Below are 26,856 nucleotides of genomic sequence, written 5' to 3'. Positions count from 1 at the left end.
CTCTGTGCACTACTGTTTTCCAAGGTCTTCTGCTGCAGCATCCCATTCTGACTACCCTTTCTTGCCAGGCACCCCTGTTATGCATCTTTCTGTTCTTACCTTCAAATTTACCTGTTTTAGGTCCTTTTCTCTCTGGATCCTGCCTTCTGTAAAAATATACTGAGTAACAAGGTGGTAGTAGGTAGATGTGCTACTTCCCTCACCCTTGAGCAGAAGACCAACCCCACCCATCCATCCACCACCATGAGGTAATAGTGGAATTTAACCATGGCCTCTGGGGTCAAAGCTTTTCCCGAAGAAACAATTCCAATGGTAAGAGTTTTCTGCTGTATAACAGACTAATGAAAAGGCTAATTTAATGGGGTGGGGAGGAGGAATGTCATTTGGATTTCTCAAAAAATTATGAAATATAGCTGACTGCCTACCTGACATTCTTATACTTTCTGCTCTCTCATCACTGATTTCACTAAAAACAACATTGCCTTATTTCAGCTGTGGAACTACCAAATGGCCAGTTATTTCATCATTATGTCCAAAGGATTTGCCATTCCAAAGTAAGAGACACAACAGAGACTGAGTGAAGGGTTTCTTGCAGATGATAACACATTACTTAGTATTTACTAAAGCTTAGAGGATCCTGATACTATTTGGTCAATATCACCCAATAATTTTCCTATAGTTTAATCCATTTTGGTAGAAATGAAACTGTGGGGAGACATTACTTCATCTCTTGAGGCTACTTGCTACAAATACAACTGTGAGAAATGGGCTGAATAAAGAGTAGGTCAGTGGAGAACCTAAGATGGCGGCTAGGTGAGACAGGGCAAAAAAACACCTCCGTGAAAAATACTAGATAAAAACCAGAAAGTGAACCAGAACACCAGTCTGCATTCTGAAATGAGTGAGTGAGCTGGCTGAAAGTCTGGTGGCCGTGCTGCAGTGTGGGGAAACCATGGGCTGGCATTTGGAGACGGACTAGTTCTTTTTAACCCGGGAGCACCTGTGGTTATGACGGTGAGAACCACGGCAGGAGTGGGCTGTGCCAACGTCTTGGTGTCTGGCGTGGAAGATAGCCCACTGCTGATTGTCTTGGGGCCAGGGGAGCAGAGGGGAGCCAAAAGGAGAAAGAAACCGCGCTGCTTGCTGTGTGACACAGCACCTCCCAGGTGTTCCCGGAGATTCAAGGCTGTTGCAAGAGTCTAAGCCTTCATTTCAGTCTTGCCACAGATTTTCTCTACCGCTGACCCACAAGTCCCCGGCATTGATGTAGGGTCCCTGGGTATTCCGAGTGGGCCCCCCTTCTCAGCTGTGATCTTCCAGGACCTCTGTTGAGGGAAGGCTGGGCTATATCACAAGTGCGCGCCGTCCCTCAAGGGAAGCCCCGGGCCGCCGGGCCGTGCAGGGGTGCTCCCAGCCTGATGCAAAAATGGCTGAATGAGGTGTCTCAACCTCCCCCCCCCCTCGCACAACTCCGCCTTCCCAGCTCTGGGACAACTAGCTGTGGGTGCACCCAAGGCCACTGTCCACGGCCGATATTGTGGCGTGTGCGCGGTGCCGTGGGATACACTCCCTGTCAGACGGGGTTTCCTGGCACGGCTCTGGGTTGTGGGTCCAGCCCCGGGCAGGAGTGTCACCAGCATGCTGGGGAGCCAGCTGCAAGCGGCAGGGTTTCTTTCTCCTTTTGGCTCTCCCCTCTGTCCCCCTGGCCCTGAGGCAATCAGCAGTGGGCTATCCTCCATGCCAGACACCGAGAGGTTGGCACAGCCCACTCCTGCCATGCTTCACTGCATGGTTCTCACTGTTGTAACTGCAGCTGCTCCTGGTTTTTTTTTTTTTTTTTTTTTTTTTAAAGAACTAGCCCGTCTCCAAACACCAACCCCCGGTTTCCCCACACCGCAGTGCAGCCGCGGAGCTTTCAGCCAGCTTACTCACTCATTTCAGAATGCAGACTCCTGGTTTCACCAAGTGCACGGTCCCTGTGGTTTTAGCAGACCTTGTCCAGCTGGTGCATTGCTGGAAGTGGTGTTCTGGGTCACTTTCTGGTTTTTCTCTAGTATTTTTCACGGAGGTGTTTTTTTTGCCCTGTCTCACCTAGCCGCCATCTTAGGTTCTTCCCTAAACCCCTTTTTATAAAAGCCAATCCATTTCTGGTGTTTCGCATTCTGGCAGCATTAGCAAACCAGAACAGGGTGCATAAACATTTATAGTTCTTCTTCATGAATTATCCCTTTTATTAAGGAGAGCCACTCTAAAGGACCATACCTGCACCCAGGACTTATGCCCAACATGACTCTTTTCTGCTCCAGTGCAGACTTGACAATCATGGGGAGGAGCAATGCCTGGACTTATACCTATCCCACACAGATATCTCTCCACAATAACCCTGTTCCAGTTTGCTAATGCTGCCGGAATGCAAAACACTAGAGATGGATTGGCTTTTACAAAAGGGGGTTTATTTGGTCACACAGTTACAGTCTTAAGGCCATAAAGTGTCCAAGGTAACAATGCATCAGCAATCGGGTACCTTCACTAGAGGATGGCCAATGGTGTCCGGAAAACCTCTGTTAGCTGGGAAGGCATGTGGCTGGTGTCTGCTCCAAAGTTCTGTTTTCAAAATGGCTTTTTCCCAGGACGTGCCTCTTTAGGCAGAAGTTCCTCAAAAATGTCACTCTTAGTTGCTCTTGGGGCATTTTTCCTCTTTTAGCCTCTCTGGAGCAAAAGTCCACTTTCAAAGGCCATCTCCAAAATGTCTCTGTAAGCTGAAACTCCTCTCTCAGCTCCTGTGCATTCTTCAAAGTGTCCCTCTTGGCTGTAGAAGCTCGCTCCTTCTGTCTGATCTTATATACTGCCCCAGCAATCAAGGCCCACGCTAAATGGGCGGGGCCACACCTCCATGGAAATTATCTCATCAGAGTTATCACCTACAGTTGGGTGGGTCACATCTCCACGGAAACACCCAAAGGATTCCAATTCAATCAGCACTAAAACGTCTGTCCCACAAGATTGCATCAAAGAATACAGCTTTTTCTGGGAGACACAATACATTCAAACTGGCACACCGGCCATCCTCCCTCAGATGGCCATGTGTCTCTTTTCTCTTCCTGTGGCTTCTACTGACTGACTGCATCCAAATTTCCTCTGCTTATAAAGACAGTATTCAATCTACATCACTACCTGTGTAAGTTTCATATAGCTTGAAGCAAATTGTCACAAATTTGTTGGCTTAAAGCAACGCAAGCTCATTAGCTCACATTCCTGTAGGTTTGAAGTTTGACACAGGTCTTATTGGACTAAACTTGAGGTATCAGCAAGACTGCATTCCTTTCTCGAGGTTCTTGGGGAGAATCCCCATCCTTGATTTTTCCTGCTTCTAGAGGGCTATCTGCATTCCTTTTTTTGCTACCATCTTCCATCTTCAAAGCCAATAACAGCAGATGGAGTTCTCACATATCACTCTGGTCTCCTCTTCCACCTCCCTCTTTCACTTTTAAGGACCCTTGTGATTACATTAATCCAAGATAATCTTCCTATTTTAAGGTCATCTGATTAGCAACCTTAATTCCATCTGCAATGTTTATTCCTCTTTGCCATATTCACAGGTTCCAGGGATTAGGAGATAGACATCTTTGGGGGTGCATTATTCTGCCTACAACAATACCATTTGACATGTTTATTGAGCACCTACTGTGCATAGAGTGCTTTGTGCCTTAGGTGGGACAGGAATTGTTCAGAGAAAGGTGAATTACAATAGGTTTCACAGGCAGCAGAGTGAGGTGTGATCCCTGAGGTGGTCAGAGAGGGCTTCCTGGAAGAGGCGGAATTTGATCAATCAGAGTTTTAAAGAAAAGGCAAGATTGAAATATGTTTCTGAACTGAACAAGTCTTACATACACACTTTTGAGTGCAGATTTCCTATGTAGTAGTTGTAACATGGAAATACTCACTGCTACTCAAATTGTTGTGATGTCTCCATAAACTTATCAGCCTTAAAAGCACCTTTACGCAAACCAGGTCATTTGATGCTCACCACAGTTCTGTGAAGGAAGTAGGGAGGAGAGGAAACCATATAAATCTTTCTACTATTAAGCCCCCAGACCCCTTTTCAGGCCTAGGTCACTCCTTGGGTTCTTTCTTCCTTGTAGCCCCAGGGACTCAGCCTGTTTTCACTCCTTTTGGTAGCTGTCTCTCCAAATGTAGCTGCAGAATGAGACAGTCTCCCCACCCCCCACTTTCTTGCTGCCATTGAATCCAAGCACAGAAGCTCATTTAATTTTAAGGCTTATCTGCTAACTACTCTGGAGAAGCAGGGGGATAAAACTAACAGACATAAGGAAGTGACAAAAGTCCCATAATCTTACATAGTTTATGAAATGATGGACCCTGATCTATAGTTTCTGCTTCCCTTTTCAATCGTTTGCTATTGGGTTCAGGCCTTCATCATCATCACCATTATCATAGCAGCAAGCAACTATGGAGTATTTTTTGTATGTCAGGCACTTTTCTTGTTGCTTTACATTTTTAAACTCAGTTATTCCTCACAACAACCCATTTTATGGATAAGTAAATGAGGTAGGCTTCAAACCCAGGTAGACTGGCTCTGGAATCTGTGTTCCAGGCCACTATACATACTGCTTCACTGACTCTTCCCTACCACCTCCTACCTTCCCACTTCTTCCTGTCAGTACAGGCTACTACTTAGATGCTTTTCTCCATAAGGAACCAGTTTACTAAGTTATAGATGAAGAAACTGAGGCCTAGAAAATATAAGGACTTTTCCAAGGAAACATTGATAGTGAGTGGGGACTTGGGGGCTTATTCCAGGTCCATTATATCACGTTTCCTTTAATAGCAGCTACCTTGGTGAGGTCCGGGTTCTGATCCAACATAGTAAAAGGAATTGATTTCAAATAAGTCCACTCACATCAATCCCTCATTATCACTATGGGATGTTCCATGTTTGGACACCATAATCAAGACCAGATTAATACCTTTAGAGATTCCAAGCTCTAAAGACAGATGTCCTCCTAATACCATGTTCTATGGATTCAAATTAAAAACAATTATAAATACAGTAATATAAGTACAATAACGTACAAACTTTTCCTCATCAAGGCCATTAAAATTTTTTATTTGAGAAACCAAGCATCAAATTCTTAAAAGATTTTTTTCTGTTGTTCTAAACACATGTTTAAACTGTTAAAGTAATTCAGCACTGACTGTTACTTATTAATTCCTGGAAGAGTTGTATAAGAGTTATAGCTGTAAAGGTTAGTTGAACCTTAAAGTTCAAGACAAACGATGACAGAAACAAGTGGTGAGGAAAGAGAGAGAACTGGCAAATCAGGGAAGGGCTCTGTTTACAATTTACAAGAATCTGCCTAACATGGGTGGGATCAACCGTCCACAGGAAATCTTTCCAAAAGACTGCAGACTAAGATATGACTATGGATAATCTATAACACTTAAGTATTCCCTACAGGTCTCCAGGAAGCAGCCAACCTCAAATTTAATCAACATCAAATAATCTATAAACCTGAGAAGTGCAAACAATAAGGCAGTCTGGTGAAACAAAGAGGGGAAATATTATAATGTATGGAGCCAACAGAAGGAAAGCAATTCTTCAAGAATTTACAAAAAACAGAGGTAGAAAGTAGGAATTTTTAGTGTGTTCAGCCTTCCTCAATGGGATTATGGGCCACGAATATTTTAGTTGGATTAGCTAGTATAATTTTGTTTTGTAAAGGGTCAAGTGATCCTGCTGCTGCAGCTTAATAGTAATATTCCTTAAGACCATCTGGCTATCTTAGCCAAGATTCTGTGTTTACCAACTTACCAATTAGACTTCCCAGTCCTCTGATAGTAGGAATGGGGAACCCTATCCACAGACACAAGGGTTCATTCAGCATGGCATAGTTAATCTTTTAAGTAATATATGAATTGTCATCTAATTATAAGTGATTCTCTTATGAATCACAGGACTTCAAGGTTGGAGGATACTTAAAAGATGTTTAGTTAGCCATCCATCTGGTGCTGAAATTCCCCCTATGAAATAGCTAGCAAGGGGTCATCCATCATTCATTGAGCATTTGGAGTAACAGGAAACTCATTACCTCATCTTTGAACCCCTGTGTTAGAAAGTTCTGCTTTATATTGAACAAAAATGTGGTGCTTTACAGCTTCCAGTCCTAGGTTGAGTCCTTGGGTCCACACACAATCTAAACCTTCTTCTAATAACTATTGGTAAATCCATGAACCTGGCAAACCTCTTTTCCCATGTGGCTAAATCCCCCAAATTCCTTAACTCTTCTTCACATAGGGAGGTTTCAAATCACTATATCATCCTGGTCACCCTCCCTTGGACAGGCTTTAGTTTCACTTTTAAAGTGTGATCTTGGGCATGATCAAATGTTTTTGTAAAATTTGTAAAAGTAAGATATTTCATCTGAAAGGGTTAAGATGACTGTCTCTTTTCACTCCCAACTTTCCCTCTGTCACACTTCCCCTCATGTTAGGTGATGCTGGAGTGGCTTTGAACATGTTTGGAATACAGCTAAAAGGAAGTTGTGTTGGTGGTGTATTTTGTTTGGGTTTAGGAGAAGATATGTTTCATGGAGACTTCCATGTATAGTTAACTGATTGCTGGCTGTCTTAGTGTAGGAATGGCTTCCAGGAATTCTCCTACGAGCCACTGTACCAGTTTTACCCAGCATTGTGACACTAAGTTGCAGGTGGGTTAGGCAACTAGTAAAATTGTTGTGATATTTTTATGGATTTTGTGATGTTCAATATATTTGTTAGCTTTTTAAAATATAAAATATGCTATGCATTGATGTACCCTTACAATGGGGAAATTTTATGTTATATTAATTATATATCAGTAAAGTTGCTAAAATGCATTATGATATATTCACTTTTGTGCTTAAAATAAAGGAAAATAAGAACATGTAGCCAAGTAGCTACAAAAACTTACAGTGAGCATTGTACCTGAGGGTGAAATATTGAAAGACTTCCCCCTGTGATTGGGTCACCACATTGGCTAGAACCTCTACTACAATGTTGAACAGAGGTAGTAATAGTGTACATTTATGTGAGCACTTTGGAAAAGAGTTTGCCATTATATAGTAAGTTCAACATGTGCAAATCCCAAGACCCAGCAATTCCATTCTGGGATATATAATCTAGAGAAACTGTAGCATATGTACATCATTCCATCAACAATGTTACATCATCATAGCTATCAATAGTAGACTGAGTAAATTAATGACAGCATATTCAGTGGAATATTATATAGCAATGTAAATGAACTGTAGCTACAATATCAACATGTATGAATATAAAAAACATGATGTTGGGTAAAAGAAGCAAATCACAGAAGCATACATACAACTAGGTTCCATTTATCAAAAATTCAAAACAGGCAAAGCTAAACAATATATTTTGGGGTGATGCATTTATAGTTAGTAAAACCAAAAAGAAAAACAAGGGAATGATTACCCCAAATTTCAGGATAGTGGTTACATCTGGTGGGGGAAGGGGAGGAAAGAAAAGGGGTATGTAATCAGGGAGGGACACACAGGGGTCTTCTAAAGTACTGAAAGTCAATATTCTATTCTTTTTAAACTTGGGCAGTGAGTACACAGATATTCATTCTTTAAAATTATTCTTTAAATTGCTATATATATGTTTTATACACTCTTCTGTGTATGATATATTGCACCAGTGCCCAGAACTGAACACACAACTCTATATTCCATCAGACTAGAAGACAAGCATCTCCCTCATTTGGAGCACTCTGCCTCTGTTGTTTTTGAACCAAAGTGTACGTTTAACATTTATACCTGTTAAACTTTATCTTATTATGTGTGGCTCTTCTTCTCACTTGTCCTTCCAGCCAAAGTCTCTCTAGCACCAGATCATCCTCCAGAGGAACTGGTACTGAAGTTTCTGAGCTAGCCAGGTTGATATCCAAATTGTAGTAGCCGGAGGTTCTTCCAAAAGCCCACCTTAAAGCAGCTTCCCTAACACATACACATACACTTCCTGCTTCCTCAGGGGGTGATCTGTTTGCTGCCCAGTCTTAGATCTTTCTTGCAAATCTCTTATCAAGAAAGACAATGCTTCACATTTGGTAATGTTGATAAGATGATGGAGAATACTCTCAACCAAGAAGATAAGTATTTCCTGAAGGGGGAAAAAACCCAACAGGGAAAACCCCTGTACTTCTCATAGGTAGGGCTGGTCTACCTAAGCTGATCACAGTTCTATCCAGAGAAAAAGGTGGAATACACTTATTCATTCCTAGAAGCTTTTGGGGTAGGTGTGTCTTTTCGACATCTTGAAGACTCATAGTCCCTGAGCTGCACAGAGGTCTCAACCTTGATGGACCTTGCCAGAATCCAGGTTGCTGAATTGGCCTGCTACTAGACTCCAAACCACTTCTTGACAATGGGAAACTGGGTGGTTAACCACTGGTTCTCAGCTTTGTTTCTGGTAAATGATGTTTCATTTCCTATTAATTGGGAAGGTTAACAGCAAGGAGACATCAGGTTTGTTAACCATTTGTAAAGTTCTTTAAAAGGGAAAGATTCCCAGCCAATTTTTGGGCTCATCAAGGCCAGTTATTAGTTTAAAAAAAAATCCAACTCTAGGTCAGACGATAGCACAGAGATAAATAATACATAATTGTTGATGTTACCAAACTACATGAATTTGGAATTTCGATCTATTTTCATTTTTCTCTTTTTCTCTTCCATCTCACTTCTAACTGATGCCCATGGAGCACTAATTTCTCTATATCCTTCCTATACTGCTCACAGCAAGACATCAAAAAACCATTGATTGTTTGAGATGGACGTGATCTTAGAGATCATCTGGCCCAGCATCAGATGTGAGTCACATATGTAATTTTTAAATTTTCTAGTAGCTACATCGAACAAGATAAAAAGAACAGGAGAAATTAATTTTTAATAACATATTTTATCTAACTCAATATATAATAAATAGCCTTTCAACATGTGATCAATATAGAAAATATGAATGAGAAAATTCACATTTTTTTACCCTTATGAAGTCTTAGAAATCTGACTAGTATTTTACACTTACAGCACAATTAGGACTAGCTACATTTCAAGCATTCAGTAGTCACATGTGGGTAGTGACTACCTATTGCACAGTGCATATATAAACCAATTCCCTGATTTTACAAAAGAAAATAAGACCCAGATGTCACACTAAATTTATTGCAGAGCCGATCAAACCCAGTTTCCCAACATTCAGGCCAGCACTCCTTCACCACATGATGTACATTCAATCCCTTACCCCTAATACAAACAACTTTCCCCACTCTCATTCTTCTATTTGTAAGCCACCAGTGAGCCTGGGACTCCCTGGTTCCTTTCCCACTTTCCTGGAACTTCATCACTCCTTCTGGGGCTCTTCTCTCTTTTTCCCTGTTTTTCCTCTGGGTCCCATATGCCCAGATGGTGCTGATAGAACATGGGTATGGACAGGAACCAGTTCTCCTGGAGGGTTGTTTGTTTTGCATTTAATGAAAGGCCAAGTGCTTATTTTGGTGGTTCATCCTATGACATATTTTCAACTCTCAATACCTTATATTTAATTCCTTTTGTACTATAATGGAAAGAGCACCAGTTTAGGAGACAGGGAATCTGGGAATTTGTTTCATACTGCTACTAACTGGGTGAGATTGATCAACTTATTTATCTTCTCTAGACTTCACATCCCTTGTGTGTGTGGGGGAGTGGTGGTTAATGAAGTGACTGGATTAGATACAAATACAGGGACATTTCTAGCTCTAAATTCCTCTGTGGTTTTTTTTTACCCCTCTCTTATTTTTTGCTGGGGGAGTTCATCACCCATGTTGATGACTCACATTTAACTCCCTAGCTTTGAATTTCCACCCCCACTATCCCTGCTGGCAGGCTGATTTCTTGCTGTCTCTGACATATACTCCTAGGCAATCTTTTTTTTTTAAATCAAAAATAAATTACTCAAAAAAATGTTACTACTTCCTCCCAGGTCTTCTACTCCACCTTCTTTTCCATTCGTAGTAGAGGAAATGATAGTCAAGGTTAGAAATGGAATTCTTTATTCCCAGATGTCACTGTACTTCATCATTCACCTTGCCTACAATTGGTAATGGGGTTGACACAGAGTTATTTGCTGCTATGGCCCTCTCTGATCTTGAAACATTTCTGCTCCCTCTAAATAGGCTTCTCTCCCCTGTTTTCCAAATTCTTAAGGTATAGATGAGCTTTCACTTCTCTTGTTCCCTTGGAGTCAAAGAGTCTCCGGAAGACACCCAACTCTGGAAAAGGTGTCTGAACAAAGGAGGCAGGCAGAAATTAACTAGTAAAGTCAGTTTGGTAATGACTCAACTCTGCAGCCAGCAATTACTGAGCTCTCATTATCCATCAGGCAATGTGTTAATCACTTCACATGCACTAGCTCATTTAAGTCTTATAACATTGTTGTCAGGTAGATACTGTTATTATCTTCATTTTGCAGGTGAAGAAATTGAAGTTCGGAGAAATTAAATCATGTCTGTCTAATTACACAGAGCTAGTAAGTGGTGGAGCTAGAATTTGAACCCAAGGAGTTTGACTCCTATATCACAGTTTAAATCACTATGCTGTGCTGCTAGAGGTGTGTGGGTGGTCCAGATCTTGGGGGTCTGAATGGGTCATACCCTAGACTAAAGAACCTTCTTGACCTGTAGGCTAAGATGTGCTGACCCATCCTGTGGGCCAGGGATATGTACTGTAGGCATCCTAGTGCCCCAGAGACCTGATGAAATACAGAGCAGAACCTCCAAGCTTGGGCTAGAGCACAGTTGGATGGTCTCCAAGGCAATGGGTAGTGGGTTCCAAATTTCCCCTTTTGCCAGTGCAGAGGCAGAGCCTAGGATAGACGAAGATCTTAAGAGCCAGGGAAGTAGATAGGCTAAAACAAATCCCAAGATGCAAGGCCCAGAGCAATGACAGGTTAATTTGAAAAAAGACTCACAATCCAAAAACAGGGAGAAGCATGTGAGAGTGTAATTAAAGAGGCAGGCCAGTCTGGAATGGTTTAGTTCTTTTCAGATGGGTATTGTTGTAGATGTTACATTTATTCTTTGTTTCTTCAGAAATCCATTTATTCACTTATAGCCACCTTTTAGGTGCAATAATTTGAATGCTCTAGTCTAGGAGTGGGCAAATGTTTTCTGTAAAGGGCTAGGTAGTACGTATTTTAGGCTTTGTGAGCCAGACAGTCTCTGTCACAACTACTCAGCTCTGCTATTGTATCATGAAAACAGCCACAGACAGTATAGAAATGAATGGGCATAGCTAAGTTCTAATAAAATTTTATTTATGGACATTGACATTTGAATTACATATAATTTTCATGTCACAGAATATTATTCTTCTGTGTTTTTTCTGGTCATTTTTAAATGAAAAATAAAAGGAAAACCCATTCTTAGCTTGCAGGCTGTACAAAAACAGATGGCAAGCCAGATATGACCCGTGGGCTGCGGATTGCTGACTCCTGCTCTGATTAGTGTCTAGCTCATGTCTCAAAGTGCTAATTCACTGAAGAAGTAAGTTAGATAACTGGTGGGATTGTACTCATTTAAAATGAAAACAGATAAATACAAAATAGCTAAAATGGTGACATTATTTCCTATCCCTTATGGACCCCTCCCCACACTCAAATTTTGTTTTACTCCTAGCTTGTTTTTCCTTCCTCCAGGTTGCTTGATTGGGGCTGAATGTTATCCTATTTGTATATGCCTTCTTGTCATATGAGAGGGCTGACAAATACTACTACATAAGAGAAATCCTTGCGGTAAGTATCACAGTTGTGACGTAGGGAATCTCTTGTGTTTTTCTTATCTCTGATCTTGCTTCCTTTGTGACCAAATGACCTGACCTCCCTCTAGGGCTAGGGTATAGGAAAAAATATAGGATTCCCAGTTAAATTTGAACTTCAGATGAACTATAAACAATTTCTTTGGTATCAGTATATTCCATATATTGCATGGGGCATAGTTACACTAAAAAATTATTCATTTTTTTAAATCTGGCAACCCTATCTAGGACACACTTCCCAGATACAGTAAAAGAAGCACATAATAAAAAGAACTATTAAATAGCAGTTTTCAAACTTTTTTCCACAGAAACTCAGGTGCTCCTACAGGGTGTAAGGGGAAGGCTAACTAGGCAGTTCTCCTGCCCCTGCCCCTACTTCAACCAGAGCAGCTTTTATCTATCATTTGGACTCCTGCTTACAATTTTAAGAAAGTGTGTAGTAAAAAACAAAACAACCTAGAAAGCCACTGCTGTGAACTAATCTTTTTTTTCCCCTTGCAATTTTTTAATGTAATTTTATTGAGATATATTCATATAACATACAATCCTTCAAAGTGTACAATCAGTTGTTCATAGTTGTGCATCAATCACCATAATCAATCTTTGAAAATTTTCATTACTGCAAAAAATAAAATAAAAATTAGAATAAAAAAGAACATCCAAAACATTCCATTCCCCTCCTTTTCCCTTGCAATTTTATTGAGATATAGTCACATACCATACAATCATCCAACTATATATGTGATGATACTGTTCACAGTATCATCATATAGCTGTGCATTCATCACCACAGTCAATTTTGAACATTTTCATCACTCCAAAAAATAATAAAAATAAAAATAAGAATAAAAATAAAAGCAAAAAGAACACCTACAACAACCCATCTTCCCCATCCCCCCTATTACTCATTTACTTGTTTGTCCCAATTTTTCTACTCATGTGAACTAATCTAATGCACATAAATTACCACTCTATTAAATCAAGAGGGGTATGGTTACTTCAGGGAGTCTGTGGGGTGGGTGGAGCCACAGAATGCAAAGCCTGCAGAAAGGTAGGGTCAGGGCAAGAGAGTGGAGAAGGCTGGGGAAGTAAAAGATCAAGGACAGAAGAGGGTATGGGAGGGTGGGGCTGGGGTAGGGCACATGAGTATGGAGGTGATGAGCAGGAAGCATGGAGGTGAGGATGGCTCTTTCATAGGGTGATGAACCTGCTCTCTACCTGGTTAGAAAAGCAAATTTGACTGCTAACTCTAGTCTATTACTCACAAACAAGCAAAGGATTTGGTTAAATCTCTTTCACTTTGATGGTGCCTTTTTTCATTAGCTTTCCACAAAGACCCACCCAGTGTACATGTTTTAAGACAGCCTGTCCTTTTGAAACACCTTCTTTTCTCTCCATAATCAAAGAATTCATGTTGAGATTGCAGCTAAGTTTAATGTTCTCTTCATAGCTTATTTCACCCTGCTGTTTTCCATTTTAAATGTTGATCTTTGACCCTTCTTTAGAAAGGAAGCATTAACTTGTTTTAAAAATAGCTTTTTATTAAGCGAATGATGCAATAAAAGTGACTAGTAATTAAGAGCTGAATTGCACTGTGATCAAAAAGTCAGCAGCAGAAATATGAATCATGCTGATGTCCTGTGGGCATTTCATTTTTTGAAAAGCCTTATTTTAAAAAATGTAATTATAAATGATGCTGCTTTCAATGAGATCAAACAATGTAGAAGTGTATAAGTAAAACGTGAAAGTCCCCTCCCATCCCACTCCCCAGAGATAACTACTGTTAATAGTTTGGTGTGTGACGCACTGACATATGCTCACAAACACATCAGACACATAGGTTTTGCTTTTGTTTTTGAAGTAGGTACTATATTTTACTCATTTTTTAATTTCCATACCATAAAATTGGCTCATTTGCTCTTTTTGGTGTATAGTTCCATGAGATTTAATAAGCACATACGGTTGGGCACATAGTGTTTTTCTTTGTTTTAACAAGAAAAGGGATCACACTGTAGCTATTGGTCTGGAAATTCCTTTCTACATTTACTGTATCTCAGATACTTGTGCATGTGAGTACGTAACCAGTGGTGGGCTGGCACCAACTCACACTGGCTTGCGATAGCCAGCTGTACACATCTCTTCGCAACTCTGCCTTCAGTGACGTTGAATGACATTGAGTTGGTATCTTGAAATCTGCCACGGTGGGAGTATTTGCATCATGGAAACTGGCAAATGCTGCAAAGCAGGATTTCCACGCCTGTGCCCCGCCCCAGAAAGCTGGTTGTTAAGTATTTACCACCAGTACACCACTGCCTAACCCTCATCCTATTAAAAGCATTGCAGTCCATCGCATTGATGTGTCATATATTATTTAACCATTCCACAGGATATTTCTTAAATTCAGGCTAACCCTAGGAAAATACAGAGAATAAATAATTTGATTCACTATGAAGAAGAGCAAATCAGTAGCAGAGGAAGGAGTTTATATCCATAGTCAAAGAGGCATTAATGATAGCAGCAGGTCAATTATAACATCAGTTAGTGCTGATATTGAGAAATGAACATAAATTGGAATATTTCAAGGTGCAGCAATGGGGAAAAAGGATTTGCTCTAAAAAGTATTCATCTCTTGCACAATCACTTCCATAAAATAGAAGAGAACAAATTCTGAGTCATTTTATAAATCTAACATTACCATAATGCCAAAATAAGACAGTGACATACCAAGAAAAGGAAACTCAGAACAATATATCTCATGAATGTAGATGAAAAAATCCCCAACAAAATACTAACAAATGGAGGCCAGTAATATATTAAAATAATAATAGAGTTCCAGTCCAAAAAAATGATGATGTCTAATGTTCCAGTGTGTGGTTCCCTTACCAAAAGAAAAAAGAAAAAAGAAAAATAAAAGAGGAATTCATCTCATACAAATAGCCCCCCCCCCCCCAGATTATGGAGCTATTAGGTTGTAGTACTATATTTTCAATTCACTTGTCAATTTTAGCTTTATGAGAAAACTGTGTGACTCAAGTAAAAAAGATGTGGGAACCAATGTGGAAATACAGGATGTCTGAGATGAGCAGAGAAAATTTACTCAGAAATGGAACAGGGTGTCTCTACCGAAAACAGTCGGACTGTGACTCAGCAGAGGGAGAAAACATAGGTCATGTAGAAGAGCCAGAACTGGAAAACAGTTGGGCAGCTCTTGTTCACTACATAGCCTGACACTGTAAGCCATTAAGGACACCAGGCAGCAATTGACTTGGCTTATTAAACTGATGTAACATTGTTCTGGATTTAAGTTACATAGAGAAAAGTTTTTTTTGCCTTAAAGAATATTGGAAAAAAAGCTGAGAAATTAACCCTACCCTTTACTCTTCCTTTTAGCAAGTCATTGACAGGCACAAACTATAAGTCCTACCAGTCAGCTGAAACTCAACAAACATTTCCCGGTTGCCACTGCCTCTATATACTGCTGCAATATTGTCAGACTTCATAGCCTGCATTCCAAATACATGGAGCAGACTCAGAAACCATTGTACAGAATTGAGGAGAGAAGTTGGATTTAGCTACCATGGAGTTTAGCATACTTTGTCCAGTTCAGGCCTAGTCAAGTCTGTTTTTGGGCTAAGTACTTCTTTGAAGCACTGATTCCCTGTCTCCTTTTCTGACAGCTTCTAGATCTATAGGCTGATCTTTTTTTTAATGCAATTTTATTGAGATATATTCACATAACATACAATCATTCAAAGTGTACAATCAATTGTTCACAGTATCATCATATAGTTGTGCTTTCATCACCACAATCTTAGAACATTTTCATTATTTAAAACAATAAAATAAAAATTAAAATAAAAAAGAATATCCAAAACATACCATTTCCCTCCTCCCCCCATTGTTCATTTACTTTTTAAATACAGTTTAATTGAGATATATTCACACACCCTACAGTCATCCACAATGTACAATCATTCACAGCACCATCACACATTTGTGCGATCATCACCAGAATCAATTTTTGAACCTTTTCCTTACTCCAAAATAAAAATAAAAGCAAAAAAGAACACCTAAATCTTTCATCCCCTCCATCCCACCCGATTCTTCATCTAATTTTTGTCCCCATTTTTCCACTCATTTTGACAGGCTGATCTTGATCTGTGCTGCTTGGCCACCCAAGGAAATCAGTTTGAAGATTCTGTTCTCAGAAGTTCTCCCCTCTGAAATCTTTATTTAGTTTAAAATTTTGTGCTCCAAAGAGTTCATTAGTCTTGCCTAGGTGTTATTCAATTTTTAAAAATATCTTAAATATAAGTGCTTAAGATTTAAAATTGTTTTTATTACACAATTACTGCATGCTTATAATTGTGACATTTGAAAATACAGAAAAGAATGGGAACAAAATAGTCACCACCTGTATTCATACCTCTAAATATAGAAACTTATTTTAAAATGTAAATAAAAATATAGATGATCTTTCAGTCTTTTTTTATGAATGACAAACAATAAAATCCCAAGTGTATCCAACAAAAATACTCATTGCAAAATATTATATCCATAGAATGTATTTACTTACATGAGATAATTAAATCCTGTTATCTTTTATATGATTAAATGTATGGTGAAACATTTCCAAACCAGCATCATGGGAATTTCTCAATTCAACAATAAGTTAAACAAATTTTTTGTCTGTTGCAAACAAAGAGCCTCTCCAGATTGTGCTAGCTACTGAGAAAGAAGGGAGGAAGTTGTAGCCCTGTCTCTTTCCAGGTTTCAGACAAGTGGACTGGGCCAGTGCTCACTTGCTGGACAGTGAGATGAAGCAGCTGACGGTCTTTTCTATTCTCTGCTCTAGTTGGCATTGGCCTGGGCCCCAGCCTCTGCTCGCTGTCTGAATTTTAACAGCATGCTGATCCTGCTTCCCATGTGTTGCAACATGTTGTCCTGCACCTGCTCAGTGAGTCCCCACCACTCCTATGTCAACTTTCCATTAAAGACTGAGACCCCAGTCTCCTTAGTAGGATAGAAATGGAAGCCAGATGTCTCCTTTGATAGCCAAGAGGGTGGGCCAGGGTAGGTAGATATTGGCTTGATATGTGTAAAACAGTAGTTTATGGGTTAGTGAATTTCAAAAAGCTGGCTGAGGACCCCTGACAGTGATCACTTTACATCTGTAATTTTGCAGGTGTACACTGAGAAAGCAACTGGATCACAGCCTCACCTTCCACAAGTTGGTGGCATATATGATCTGCCTATGCATGGATAACTAAGGCAAACCAGGAAGCTGCAGGCTCCAGGTCCAGCAGTCTCTGGTTTCATTCATAGATGCATGGAAACATTCAAGAAATATTTACTGAGCACCTGGACTATTTTCCAGACACTGTTCTAGGCCTATTCTCATGGAGCTTACATTCTATTCCTTTGGGAACAGAGTGAATATTAAAAAAAAAAGATCTCAGATCTCTCTGCAATTAAGCATTTACTGGGCTCCCTCTGTGGACACGGCATTTTGCTAGGCTCTATAGGTAGGGATTCTCCTTTTCTAGTGTGGTATTCCTGCCATGATGTTCTTGAGGCTCCTCTCACATGCCTTCCCATCTTTCCATTTAGCTATTCACATCATCACACACCTGTTGAACTTTGAACACTATAGCAGAAGCCGACAGGACAGGCCACAAATGGTTCCCTTGTCTCCATTCTCTCCAGCCCATCTCATCATGAGAAAGAGGGGGGTTCTTGGCTAAACCCCATCCAGTACCCAAACATGATGAGTTGATTCAATGACTGGCCCTGAACAGGAAAGTTTCCTTGGTGAACACTGTGTCAGGTTGACATTTCTTTCCCCAGACGGTGGAGTATCTGATATTTACCAGCATTGCTGTTCTCACTGGAATGATCATCACAATATCCCTGGTTCTCATGGTGACTTCAGCTATGGAGTTTACCTACAGGAATTAGTTTGAGGTCTTCTCTTACACACGTCACCTTTTTATCATCTACTTCATTGGCTTAGTGATTCATGGTATTGGGTAAGGTCTGCAAACCCTCATTCACATGCCCCAGCCACTGACTTTGCAAAATCTTTTGTTCCAAACTGTTCTTCTTCGGCTGTTTCAGTGGAATTGTCCGGGATCAAACCCAGGAGAGCGTGGATGAGAGACATTCTCATAAGCGTGCAGAGTCTTTTGAGAAGTGGGATGATCTTGACCCCACTGCAAACGCCCCCAATTTGAAGGATTCCCCACTGAGGTAAGACCTCTATGGACAGGGACAGACTCTTTGTTAGGAGCCGTTACTGCTATTGTTGTTATTGATACTCTTATTATTACTATAGTTATTAGCCATCCCTTTGCTGGATCCTATGGATGAGATCCACAAGGTTCCTGCCTTTAAGAAACTTCTAGTATCATTGGCAAAAGGCTAGGGAATTATCTTTAGTAGGGGATCTTGAAGAGGAAGGACTAATGCTTGTTGCATGTTTTGAGGCCCTCCCCAAAGGTAATAACCACCTTTATTAATAGTGTGTTTACTGTGAGCCAGCCATGCTGCATAATATGGATTATCTCATTTAAACATAGCAATAACCTTTTCGAAAGGTACTTCTGTCTCCATTTTGAGACAAAAGGACTAGGATTCAGAGAGATTAAGTAAACTGTCAGCTTTCAGAGCCAGTAAGTAGTGGAGCTGGAATTTAAACCCAGGCCTTTCTGACTCCAAAGACTGTGCTGTTGACCTTTGCAATGTTCCAAAGCTTAGCTATGAAATCCCAGTCAAAAATTTTTGGGGAAAAAAAGCATTCTTGAAGTGGACTTTGGTTGGTGTTTGTGCTGGTTTGGACGTATTATGTCCCCCAAAACGCCATTATCTTTGATGCAGTCTTATGTAGACAGGAAATGTGTTGGTGTTGATTGGGTTGGAGACTTTTGATTGGATGTTTCTGTGGCGAGGTGATCACTCAACTGTGGGTGAGATCTTTCACTGGATAATTGGATAATTTCCCTGAAGGTGTGGCCCTGCTCATTCAGCATGGGCCTTGATTAGTTTACTAGAGCACTATATAAGTTCAGACAGAAGGAGCGAGCTTCCTACAGCCAAGTGGGACCCACAGAAGCTGAGAGAGTAGCTGCAGATGAGAGGCAGTTTGAAGACAGCCGTTGAAAGCAGATTTTTCTCTGCAGAAGCTAAGAGAGGAAAAACGCCCCAAGAGCAACTATGAGTGACATTTTGAGGAATTGCAGCCTAGAGAGGAACATCCTGGGAGAAAGCCATTTTGAAACCAGAACTCCGGAGCAGATGCCAGCCTTGTGCCTTCCCAGCTAACAGAGGTTTTCGGACCCTGTGTTGATGCCTGACATTGGACACTTTATGGCCTTAAGACTGTGACTTTGTAACCAAATAAGCCCCCTTTATAAAAGCCAATCCATCTCTGGTGTTTTGCATTCTGGCAGCATTAGCAAACTGGAACAGTGTTATAAGAACATGCTTGGAAATTATTGCTACATAGTGAATGATCAGGAAAGTAGGTTCCAGGGAACTCAATGTGTGCCCCAGAGTAATTATCATAAATGTTATGATTTACTTTAGCTTGCTCATAAACTATATTAGATTGAGGAATACATGGAAGGGGAAGATTGGCTTGTGGTGCCTCAAAGTGCTCTGAAAATAATTGTCTTTAAGTCAGATGCAGAATTAAGAGCAATAGTTCAGTCTTCATCCAGAAAGGAAGGATATCTTTTTAAAAATACCCTAAAAAATTAGCTTCAATGAGGTTATCTGGTTTTTCTTATGCCTTTGTTTGACTATGGCTTGTTAATTTTCTTGGGGCATGGTAGGAACATGTTGGAAGCATTGTAGTTATTTTAGATTATTTATTTTTCTTATTCCTTTGGTTATGGTTTGTTAATTTTCTTGGGGTATGGTAGGAACATGTTGGAATTAAAGTAGTTATTTTAGGTTATTTGTTTTTCTTAATCCTTTGCTTTGTTTAAATGTAGCTTTTTTTGTTTGTTTTTTAAATTTTATGATAAAGTTAAAATAAAATAAAATAAAAATACTCTAAAGTTGGCATTTCAAATCAATGGGAAAATACAGATTATTCAAACATTTTTGGACAATTACATAGACTTCTGGACAAAAATAGCTGTACCTTTATTTCACATCTTACTAAAATATGGATCAAAGATGCATGGATCAAGGCTTTAAGTGTTTAAAAAAAAACCATAAAAGCACTCTAAGATCACATGGGAAAAAATATTTTTCCAATACTGGAGTGGGAAGACCTTTCTAAATAAGAACAGCAACCTCAAAGTCAGAAAATAAAAGATTGATACATTTGAATATAGAAAAAGATATACAGATATAGATGTATGATTTTACATGGCAAAAATACTCATCATAAATAAAGCCAAAAGACAAATTACTAAGTAGGAAAATTATTTATAACTCAGAGACCATGAACTCATTTCCTAATATATAAATAACTCCTACAAATTCATAAGACAAAGCCTAACAACTGATATAAAAAAAGATGTAGAAGATATCAATTGAATGATCACAGAAATGGAAATATATCTTAATCCCAAATATATGAAATTATGCTTAATGTTATTTGTAATGGAAGAAATGCAAAATAAAACTACAGTAAGATACCACCCCCCCCCCCCTTTCTTAACCAAACAGATTAGCAATGATCAAAAAGTTTGCTAAAACACTGTGTTGGCAAGAGCATGAGAAGATGCTCACATAAATTGCTGGTAAGAGTGTAAACATATATAACTGCTTGCAAAGGATGAGATTTGGCAATCTCTATCAAAGTTTACAATTCTACTTCCAGGAGTTTATTTAACAAATATACTTGCATATGTGCTAAATCACATATATAAAGTTATTCACTGAAGCACTGCTTGATAGAACACAAGACTGGAAACAAGTGTCCGTCAATAGGGGACCGGTTAAATCATGGGATTTTCACACAGTGGACTATGTGCAGCCATTAAAAAGAATGAGGCAGCTCTGTAGGTACTAACGTGGACTGGTCTCTAGGATGTGAAATGAAAAAAAAGGTAGGTTCAGGGCAGTGTATATAGTCTGCCACCATTTACAATAAAACAATTACCTAGATACATATTCTCGAGGATTCACAAGTTAGTGACACTGATTGCCTCTGGGGAGGGGAAGTGGGGAGTTCAGAGACAGAGATGGAAGGGAGATTTACTTTTCACTCTATACTCTTTTGTACTGATGAGTTTTGTAACACGTTCATGTATTACCTATTTAAAAAGTAATTTTTAAAAGACATACTTGGCATAGCTTAATAGCACACTGCATTTCTAATGTCTTGGGAAATTGTAAGATATAACCAGAGACCTGTTTTATTTGATCAGTAGGACAAGAGGACCTTAAAGACAGGAAACTATAAAGCTTGATCAGCCCCTTACTAGCTAAGGAGGTTAATACCCTGTCTTATCTTGCACATCATCTTCTACCTATTACCTGTCTATCATGGAGATAAGTTAAATTTGGCCTAGGAGGTATTCTTAAAACTCAAGAATTGCTTTGACTGCTTGCTTAATACCCCAGGGGAGAGAACATCAGTCTTGCCACCTGTTTAAATGCATTGGTTTGTTTCTTCCATAAGCATGAAAAAAAAATACTCTCTCCACATTCCCTCCATTGAGAGATTATAAAAATAACACATGCCCATTGCAGAAAGTTTGGAAAATACAGAAAAATATTTAGAAGAAAATAAATCATACAGAGTACTAACACCTAGAGGTATAATTATTCTTTCCCTTTATATCATGGATGCATTCCTCGGTTGTCAAATATTCTTCTGAAACATTTATTTTAAAACAGTTGCATGATATAACATATCTTGTCATGTTTTTCTTAGTAAACAATGTGGCCTTTACTATATACACAATAACCCTTTGTGCACAACCTTAGTTATTTTCTTATGATTCATTTCCCAGAAGTGAAATTCCTGGGTCAAAGAGAAGGAATGCTTTCAAAGCTGTTGAAATGTGTCACCAAATTGTTCTCTGGGAAGACGTTACCAATTTGCAATTCCACCAGCTGTGCATGTTTAAGTACCCATTTCCCTGTGTTCCACTTAATGCTGGGCAGTATTGTTTAAAATTGTTTTCCAATTTGAGAGGTTAAATATGTTTGCTTCTTTTAAAATTCATTTCTCTGATTACTTTGGAGGTCAATTTCTTTTTCTGCATTGTTATTGGCCATTTCTTAAAATATGTTTTTTCATGTCTTCCAAATTCAGCCAGGGATTTTTCCAAATAATAGCATCAAATTGTATAATGCCCACTCTCAGTTTCACTAGCTGCATCCCTGCCCCCTTTCTCTGCAGAGCTGCACAAAGAAGTTATTTGCCTGAGACAACATAAGAAACCTCATTCCACCCATTTCTAACATTATCACACTTGAGCAACTGTGCAAGAAAGGACATGATTTAGCATTGCTAGGAAATACATTTTTAGTAGCACTTGTGTACGTGGAAGCAAAATGATACCTTTGAGAAGAACTCAGGGATACAAAGGCTGCTTTTTAAAAAGTGTAGACAAGATAAAAGATAAATTACTGTCAGGTGTTTTAGCACCTGAGAAAAGAAGGGATTGATAAATACCATGTTTTATATATGGTTGTTGCCAATAGTATCAACCACATACTTCCCTTTTTCTGTTCGTTTTGTTTTTAGTCACCTAATTCTATTTCACATCTGCTTTCTCTGTTGGTTATTCAGATTGGACACATTGTCCGGGAAGACCGTCTTATATCTTTTTTTTTCTTTAATGCAGTTTTATTGAGATAAATTCACACACCATACAATATATCCAAAGTATACAATTGATGGCTCACAGTATCATCACATAGTTGTGTATTCATCACTATGACCCATTTTAGTCTTAAAATTAAATTCTAAGTATTTAAGTAAATTTTAAGTATATGTGTATGTGTGTATAATTATCAGGTGCTTTTCTTTTTGCCTTCTGGTCAAGCCTGTAACTTTTCAGGAAATGATCTACTTTATGAGTCAGAACAGCCACAAATCCTTTTTAGTTTATTCCTTTCAATTTCTATCCCCAAGATTTGGTGAAATTAGTGGTTTACTAATGATACACCTCAGAGATCTCAATGAATATTTATTGAATGGAGGAATGAACTGCTGCACAAATAAATACTATGCAAGAGATTAATGTATCAAGTGATGAATGTGTAACCTCCTTCTTTACTCATCTCTGTGCAGTCTTGGAAGTGGATCCTTGTACCAGGTGTCCTTTACGTCTTTGAAAGGATCCTCCGGTTTTATTGCTCTCAGCAGAAGGTTGTGATTACCAAGGTAAAGAATATGCACTTTCTTCTTGCTGTGACAGGAGTTCTGTACTACCTGATGACAGAAATAAGTTGCTGTCACTCTGAGGGAAAACAAGAAAGGAACTTGGGGGCAACATACTTCAGTTCCTCTAGCACTGGACAGAGCTGTGGAAAAGAGGTGTTTGGCAGAGATCATCAGGATGGGTCTATGTCAGAGGCTGCAAATGGGTGATCTGGGTTAGATTTAGCTTAGACATGTTTTGTCTGGCCCACACAATATTTAAAAAATTGAATTGGGTGTCAATATTTAAAATTCTGGAGGTTTTCACATTAAAGAAAAAAAAAGAAATTTCTGGCTTCTCTTGAAGAAATCAAGAAGCCTTTAACACTGAGTTGCATTTCCATATCACAACCACTGTCTGCAGCTAAGTAACTGCTACTACCCCCTTCAGAAAGATCTTGTGCTTGCAGCTCACCATGGTCACCAACCTGCCAGCTTTATTCATTTTCTCGATCTGTCTGCCCCTGTGGCCCCATGAGTTTATCTCCTTTGGTCTATGTGCTTCATTCACAGATTGTCATGTACCCATCCAAAATTCTGGAACTGCAGATGAACAAGCATGACTTCAGCATGGAAGTGGGATATATTTTTGTTAATTGCCCCTTAATCTCTCTCCTGGAGTGGCATCCCTTTACTCTGACCTCTGCTCCAGAGGAGGATTTCTTCTCCATTCATGTCTGAGCAGCAGGGGACTGGTCAGAAAAACTTATAAGGGCTTCTGAACAGCATTCACTGTTTCCCAGGTAGGGCTTTGAAATCAACAGCAACCCAGACCAGGATGCAGACAGGCAGAAAAAAGAAAGCAATTTCTCACCAACTTTAAGTCTGGTACAATAGAATATTATCTAGTAGAATAGGATATGATTAAAATAAACAAATAGAAATCAGCTGTGGGAAGAGATATGTCTCTGGGAGGATTTCTGAGGTTGGGGTGGAGCTGAGACTTCACTTGCCCATTGTTTTCTGTCTTCTGCCAGGATTGAGGTGGATGGTCCCTTTGGCACAGCTAGTGAGGATGTTTGCCAGTATGAAGTGGAATGGTAATTGGGGTCACCCCCTTTGCTTCTATCTTGAAATCCATCCGTTACAAATTCCAGCATGCAGACCACAACCTTAAAACAAGAATGGTACACTTCTGCATGCCACTTTTCATCTGGCCTGGGCCTGACCGGTCCCTTGCCTTCATGAGTTAAGCTCTTTGCAATTTATAAGGGAGTAACCCCTCTCTGGAATTATGAAAGTGAGTGATCAGTTCTTTCTGCCAGAGAATCAGCTTCTACAGACCTGTCATAAGAGTAGGGTCTTCATTTTCAATTTAGAGTTTAAAATCACCCTGAACCAGTCATGACTTTGGAGGTGTCTTTCCACAAGGGAAGTTGTCCGAACTCCGGACATTCATGCTGCCTTACCTTAGTATGCTGCTTTGTAAAGGTGATTTGTCGGGTCATCCTTAGACTTGATATGCAAATTTAGACTAGATACATAATCATGACACCATGGTGCACACATTGCAAAGGGCACCTAATAAAGCTATGTTCTCTCTTGCTGATTCTAGATCTACTTCTACTGGATCTGCAGGGAGACAGGTGCCTTTGCCTGGTTCAGTGACCTTTTGGCTTCCCTGGAACAGGAGATGGAGGACTTGGGCAAAGTGGGCTTTCTAAACTACCATCTCTTCCTCACTGGAAGGGGCACCAATATTCTGAGTTCAGACAACACATTAATCCCCATGTTAGATGTAAGATGAATGCCAGACAAAAGATAGTGCATGCTGATTGGAAATAATTGCTTCTTATGACTTCCTTCCTGCCCTCACCCTCAAACCTAAGCTTAAAAGTGGCTGAAGAAAGATGCAGCTATCAGGATCTGCTTCTTTTAACTTATTTCTGATTCTAGGCTGGTCATTAATGCTCACCCCAGGTAAGTGTGATCTCCTTTAGCTAGTTGAGTTTATAGAGTTAGGGTTTAGGAAAGGTACCAGAGCACGCTGAATACTCTAGGGAAAAGATCTCTGGAGCAGAAACTATCTGCACTACTCTTAGATTCTTGACTAACACAGAGGAAATTTTGTCTGAGGTTTTAAGTGAAATAAGGGTCATAATCTTGTAATTGATGAAAATATGTTTGCTGCCCCAGCAAGCCCCCATTCAAACAATGAAACAAAAATACTCAATGGGGATAAGCTCACAGTGGATGGCTTTAATGGCAGGTAACGTATGTATTTGCTAATTTGTCAAGTGTTTTCCTAATTTCTTATATGTTTTTCATTTAATGCTCAAAACAACCCTGTGTGGTATGCAACATTTTTATCCCCATTTTACAGGCAGCAAAACTGAAACAGAGAGGTTAAGAAACCTGCTTAAAATCATGCAGATGGAATAGCTGCCAGAAGTGGATTGGTTCCAGAGGCTAGCACCTAACCACTTCACATACCATGTCTCTTAGGCAAGGGCTGACAACATGTTTGAGGCTCATGAGCAGAGGTTAGAAAACTACCATGAATAATGTGGGAGGGAGTCAACTGAATTTTTATTCAAGGTCATTGGGAATAGCAGAGGCCTAGAGGTTGGGGTGATTTGTATCACACCCCATTGGCAGTTCCTCTGTTCTCACTAACAACTTTCAGCCCTTACTATTCCAGTCCTGTCTCTATAGATTTGCATTCCAGCCCTTATTCTTGTTCTGTTTCTGCAGGTCTGTGGTGGGGGTTTTCCTATGTGGTCCTCAGACTTTGGCAAAGAGCCTGAGCAAATGCTGTCACCAATACTCCAGTCTGGATCCTCGGAAGGTTCAATTCTATTTCAACAAAGAAAATTTCTGAATTACAAGGATAAGGATAGTAATCTGCAACTCATCTCTTCCTTATATCTTCAACAACTTATTTGGCTTGGTCAGGTTTGGGCAGCCACTTAGGGAAAATAATGTGTCTCTCAAGTCTTGACTCCTTGGCATTCTTTTTTGATTGCATGAAACTTCATTATACCTGAGCTCCGCCAACCCAAGAAATTTAGAATTCACAGTAATTGCAAAGCCCATGGATCCTTTATTAGAAAAATTACCATAAATCCTTCTGGAAAACTACGACTGCAGCAAGGCCTGACAGCGGAGTTTTGACAGTTGACACACAATTTAACCCCAAGTGATTCTGCTGATTCCAAGTATTACTATATTCTGGACTTTGGTTCATAGTCTCCCTCCCACTTGCACAGATTTCTAAGTAGGGTGACCTTTTAAATAAAAATTTATTGAATAATTAATGACAAAACATAATAAACATAAATAACGAAACACTGAACATAAAATTACCAAGAACCCCCCCCATCCCCATATAACACCAAATATGTACATTTTTACTGTTATTTTAAACATGGTCTTATCCAGTGTGAACATTTTCTTTGCTTGTCAAAAAACTGAAGAACTTTCTTCTTTGCTGAGTCTTTTGTTACTTTTTCTGGACTCTCCATTTGGGAAAGAAAACTTTGAAAGTATGCTGATTTGTTTATATTGCCATTAGAGTGTATTGTTCTGCTGGAAATAACTGTGAAAACTGCATCTTATGATGACTTAAGTCAAGTGGGGCTCTTTACACATATCTAT

The 26,856-nt window shown here is 39.6% G+C and overlaps 1 protein-coding gene across 1 annotated transcript; it reads left to right on the top strand.

The window, feature by feature from the left end:
- Positions 1-8,445: 8,445 nt before the first annotated feature.
- Positions 8,446-26,333, top strand: NOX1 (NADPH oxidase 1). Its single transcript, XM_037820859.1, is given in 15 exon segments — positions 8,446-8,490; positions 11,752-11,851; positions 17,028-17,123; positions 17,472-17,536; positions 17,539-17,641; positions 17,698-17,899; positions 17,988-18,076; positions 18,079-18,119; positions 23,131-23,223; positions 23,773-24,002; positions 24,237-24,289; positions 24,292-24,386; positions 24,815-24,990; positions 25,156-25,179; positions 25,954-26,333. Coding segments are annotated over 15 exon segments (1,539 nt in total). The 3' UTR covers positions 26,081-26,333.
- Positions 26,334-26,856: the final 523 nt, after the last annotated feature.

Source organism: Choloepus didactylus, chromosome X (genome assembly GCF_015220235.1).
Source record: "Choloepus didactylus isolate mChoDid1 chromosome X, mChoDid1.pri, whole genome shotgun sequence".
In the NCBI taxonomy this organism is placed as follows: Eukaryota; Metazoa; Chordata; class Mammalia; order Pilosa; family Megalonychidae; genus Choloepus; species Choloepus didactylus.
Note: the sequence above shows the minus strand (reverse complement) of the source record. Positions and strands in the feature narration are given on the sequence as shown.